Here is a 5,393-nt window from a genome sequence, read left to right as displayed (position 1 = left end):
GGTGTTGCTACCGCCGTCTCGAGTCCCGTACCCCGTACTACAGGGCCCCTGTAGTACGGGGCCCTCGTATCATTGATCTAGCGGCTCGAGACGAAGGTGTTTGTTTACGTGTGAAAGCAAAAATTAGTAAAATGTAGTCCACAATCACTCTTTTTTTATTTTTTTATTCTCTACAGGTTAGCCCTTGACTACAATCTCACCTGATGGTAAGTGATGATGCAATCTAAGATGGAAGCGGGGTAACTTGTTAGGAGTAGGATAAAATCCACACTTCTTTCGGTTTCTACACGACATCGTACCGGAACGCTAAATCGCTTGGCGGTACGTCTTTGTCTAACTAGCCACGGCCGAAGCCTCCCACCAGCCAGACCTGGACAAAAGAAAATCTCAATCGTTCCAGCCGGGGTTCGAACCCAGGACCTCCGTCATGTAAATCCACCGCGCATACCACTGTGCCACGGAGGCCGTCAACATACATACATAGGTTAAAAAGTCACTGTCGCATTTTTGTTTCTTTTGTGAGAAATTTACCCTTCCTTTGCCCTAATTATGATATAGGGCCCTTCAAAACACGCTACGCCTCTGGTTTGGAACTTCGTTTAAGAGACCTATGTTCAGCAGTGGACGTCCATCGGCTGTAAATCTTTTGCTTGCTTGCTTCACGATTCACGCCAGATATACGCCGGCCCTAAGTCAGTGAACCTATAATTATAATTAGTAACCTGAAATGATACTAACTATACAAATAACATGCCACTAGAAATCATGCAAGTGTCAGTTATCAATTGACCGTTGACTCGGTCAGACGTCTTATCAATGGAGCGCGTGTTTTATATTGTTTGTGCGTTTTTGTTTTTAGATACGAATGCCAACTGGGTGGCTAAGTATGGACCATTCAGAACTCTTTTATATTCAGATTGGATTACATGTAAGTAAAAAAGTCTATAAGTATTACCATACCTATTTAAATCAACTTATTAAAATGTATTGTATGTTTTCCTGCTTCGTTTCTATTATTTACTTGCCAATGACCTCACTGTTCCTTAGAAGGTAGAGTAGCCTCTAATGAAAGTCACGGACTTATATTTATCTAGACAACTGTTTTTATTATTGATTCAACAGTTGATTCACAGCTTCAAAGGACTGTAGACCTGAAAATAATATGTTCTGCACGTTCCCGAGATCAAGAATCTTTAGAAGAGGATCTGGACAGTCGGATAGATAGATGGAAAAAATAGTAATCCTGGGGATCCGTTTTTATTTTTGAGATGCGGGACCCTAAAAACGGTTATTTAGTACATGTAATATAATTTTATTCATCACTAGATGACGCCCGCGACTTCGTTTGCCCTTAGACCTCTTTAATCCAGCCCTTACAGCAGTATCGCTGTAAAAATGGAGTAACTTCTCCCGTTTTCCTAACATTTTCCTTCACTGCTCTGCTCCTATTGATCGTAACGTGATGAAAAGTATACTATAACCTGCCTATAACCTGCCTATAACCTGAAGAATATTTATACCAAGTTTCATTAAAATCCGTCGAGTATTTTAGATTATATTGGACTCCTTTGACTTCGCAATCACATCTGATATTACGTGATGATGCAGTCTAAAATGGTAGCAGGCCTACTTAGAAGAGGTGTACAAGATTATTCTGACCTGTAGCCTCTGGTTTTTTTATTATTATTCTTTACAAGTTAGCCCATGACTACAATCTCACCTGATGGTAAGTGATGATGCAATCTAAGATGGAAGCGGACTGACTTGTTAGGAGGAGGGTGAAAATCCACACCCCTTTCGGATTCTATACGACATCGTACCGGAACGCTAAATCACTTGGCGGTACGTCTTTGTCTTTTGTTGTTTTTTTTTTGTATTTTTATCGTATTTATCGGCATATGTCAAGCGCAGGTAATATGCATGATCAATGAACTTATGGGAGCGCGCGTGTGGTGTATGAATTAAACTCCCATAATTAATGCATCGCCACAAACTTGTAGCATTCCTGACCTTCCATATATTTTTTATGGGTATAACAAGTTTATTTGAAGGCGAAATACAGACTACTTTGTGTCGTTTTGTGACGTAGTATCATAATTGACGACTTGTGTAGGTATACGTGTATGGACCACAGTTTAGGAATTATTTGGCTCAAAAATTACCTAGTACAAAAATATTTTGAATTAATCTAATAAAAATTTCATTAAAATCGCCTCCACGCACTATAGGTACGTATATCTAGCCATAATTAGATAGAAAAATACCTATTTTCGAGCCATAAGGCCTAGTTCGGACTACCTACTTTAGTATTTTAGTCTTTTAGGATTTACCGCCCAAAAATCGTTCGTACTCGGCCTGTTAGTGTCATAAGTCTCATTAGTGTAGTAATACATATTTTTAGTTTGTTGGTTAGTTGCTTATTGATAGAAACCAAAATATTTATTACATCGCACAAATACCTAATAGTTACTAAATATTGGGTGATTAAAGATGGATTCTATTTTTAAAATGGCCTTTAGAATGTGTAAGGTCCCTTGTCCTTACTGTAATAACAGTAAGTCACTGTCTCACCACTACACTATTATACACTATAATGGCCAGCGGCACACGTCCGTCTTCTCTCGATGCCAGAGACAGACTGCCCGCTTTCTCCCACTACCTGTGTATATATACACAAACACTACAGAATGCATTCTAAAATCATCCAAGGGCACGAGAAAAAATAAATTGATTTACTTATTTAATGTGTACAATTTGATATTTCAGGTGACCACAGCAAGGATTTGAATTTGAACGTATCCGCCACAGAAGTGTTCTTCTATGATTTCCAAAATGACTACAACTACAGCTACACTATCGACAGCGCAGCGGAAGCTATCCGAAATGCCTACAACCTTGACGTTACTAGAAGACTCATATTGTTCGTGCCTGGTTACAAGTCACACATCGCCCGGAACGCACCGGAGATCATTCGCATGGCTTTCAAAAACGTTCCCAACATCTACCTGATGATTTTGGACCACTCAATCTACACCTCAGCGCAAGGAGGTCGAGTAAAAAGCTACGAACGCTCAGTGAATTACACATACGACTTGGGAAAAGCGGTAGGGCAATTACTGACCAAGTTCCGCTTAATAGGTTTCGAATCCAAGAACATACATTGTATTGGACACAGTTTGGGCGGTCAGATCCTCGGGTATGCTGGCTCTATGTACTATAATATGACGTCAGAGAAAGTTTGGCGGGTGACAGGGATCGATCCAGCGGGACCTTGCTTTTCAAATTCGCTAATTGAAGACCAAATTCGTTCAGGAATTGCGGAGTACGTCGAGGTTTATCATTGCAACGCTGGTGGTTTAGGAACAACAAGCGTTCTGGCAGACGCTGATTTCTTTTTAAACGATGGCAAGATTCAACCGCTTTGCGATGCCAATTTTTTCAACAGTTTCGGTGATTCAGAAGCAAGATGCAGTCACAAATCTTGTGTTAAATATTGGGCCGAGACTGTTAGTAATCCTGGCTGGTATTTGGCTTGGAAGTGCGATTCTTACAAAGAGTTTACCAAAGGCAAATGCGCGGCAAACGAAGTCACTATAGCTGGTTATTCGAACCCTGGTAATGCGACTGGTGTTTTCTATGCTTCAACAGCGACTTATGGTGTTTTGTAATAGAATTAAATTTAATAATTTGTTGTTGTTGTGTATACGCTGTAAATATGTAGTAAAATAGATAAATAATCCAATTGTATGTTCAGTGTACTCAATTGGGCATTTGTATTTTCCACTTAAAGAATGTAGGTAGGTATAGCAAACAATAAAAATCCCAATTGAGGGCAGTACTACTTTTTAGCAGTCTGTAAGTGATTTAAAAAAGTTCTTTTTTTCCGCACCATATCGAGGTTTTATTATTTTTCTGTCCAGGTTATACCTGAGTATATTTTTATTATTTGGCGGACTTTTTACTTGTTGAACATAACGCTTTACAATAACTTTTTGTTTGGCGCTTTTCCATACTGAGCTGTTCTTAGCTAAGAACAGCTATTTACAGTTGTATGTGACTAAACAATCTATTATTGTTTAATTATACCGATACAAAACATATCCCTTGTTGATTTATTAGGAAACTAATGATTTGAGCAAAAATATGGTTTAAACCGTGCGCTTTTTGCTAGTCTTGGTCGGGGCACTGCCGTGGCCCTGTTTATTTGCAGGTATGTACAGTGGTATACTGTGTTTTACAAGATTTATTGTACGCACAGTATTTCAAGGACACCAGTGATTTTCGCAATTCATTGTTACTTTTTATTACTACCGGTGTAGCGACAATGGCGTCGCCTCAACAAAACGTTTGACTGTTGATAATGTTTGCTGATACAATTTGACTATTAGAACAAAGCTACTTAATGAATAGCTTTTAGAACAATAAAACAACTTTTGAAACTATTATGTTTGTTGTTTTTTTTTTCGAATAATATAGTGAATATGTATGATACTCCGCCGTCGATTCGGATGGCGTAGGTTCAAATACGGGAAATGTACCACATACTTTTCAGTTAGGTATGTGCATTTTAAGAAATTGCATAATTATCACGTGTCTCACGCGTAAGGAAAAACATCGTGAGGTAACCTGCATACCTGAGATTTTTTTTAATTCTCTAGGTGATGTGAAGTCTGTCAATACGCAATGGGCCAGCGTGTTGGACTATTAATCTAACTATTAAATTCTGAGAGGAGACTCGTACTCAACAGTGAGCTGAATATTGATTGTTAATGATGATGATGAATAACAGACTTCATTCGTGCGAAATTCTGTTCTTTATAAATCCTGCCGGAATTATGGATTTTTTATATTCTGCTCCGTGGAATATAAAAGTTTATCTCTAGTTCAGGAGTTTAGTCATCGGTGGGTTGCACGGTGCTTATGATCATTAACGATCATTATCACTTATTAATGAAAATAAACGGCCCGACGGCTTATGATTTTTCCGAGATACGCGGCTATAGAACTACCAGCTTCAACATTCTATGCTGATAATTTACACTAAAAAAATACTAAGAAGAATAAAAAGGTACTCGAACTCTGGACCTTGTGATCCGAAACCACACATTCTAACCACTGAATCAGGGCAGTTATCTATAGATACATTATAAATGGATGACATCTACCGGATTAGCGATATTACGAGCATATTCCGGCGCCCGGGGAGGCTGCGAATAATTCAATGTATCAGTATCAAAACCGAATAACGAACTCCAGTTCAGTTTAGCCCGGCTTCGTGTCTGCGGTCTGCGGTGGGACCTGCGCCCCTACCAATGGTACACGAAAACAACTTTATATCTCACTTTTTCGTACCATGACTGTAGTACTACTTAGCTGAAGCTCGCATAAGAGAG

The 5,393-nt window shown here is 39.0% G+C and overlaps 1 protein-coding gene across 1 annotated transcript; it reads left to right on the top strand.

The window, feature by feature from the left end:
* The first annotated feature begins 769 nt into the window (after positions 1 to 769).
* On the top strand, positions 770 to 3,848 carry LOC112043771 (pancreatic triacylglycerol lipase). Its single transcript, XM_024079333.2, has 2 exons — positions 770 to 928; positions 2,767 to 3,848. The coding sequence occupies exons 1-2, from the start codon at positions 817 to 819 to the stop codon at positions 3,666 to 3,668; spliced, it is 1,014 nt and encodes a 337-aa protein (XP_023935101.2). The 5' UTR covers positions 770 to 816; the 3' UTR covers positions 3,669 to 3,848.
* Positions 3,849 to 5,393: the final 1,545 nt, after the last annotated feature.

The sequence above is a fragment of the Bicyclus anynana genome, chromosome 11 (genome assembly GCF_947172395.1).
Source record: "Bicyclus anynana chromosome 11, ilBicAnyn1.1, whole genome shotgun sequence".
Lineage (NCBI taxonomy): Eukaryota > Metazoa > Arthropoda > Insecta > Lepidoptera > Nymphalidae > Bicyclus > Bicyclus anynana.
Note: the sequence above shows the minus strand (reverse complement) of the source record. Positions and strands in the feature narration are given on the sequence as shown.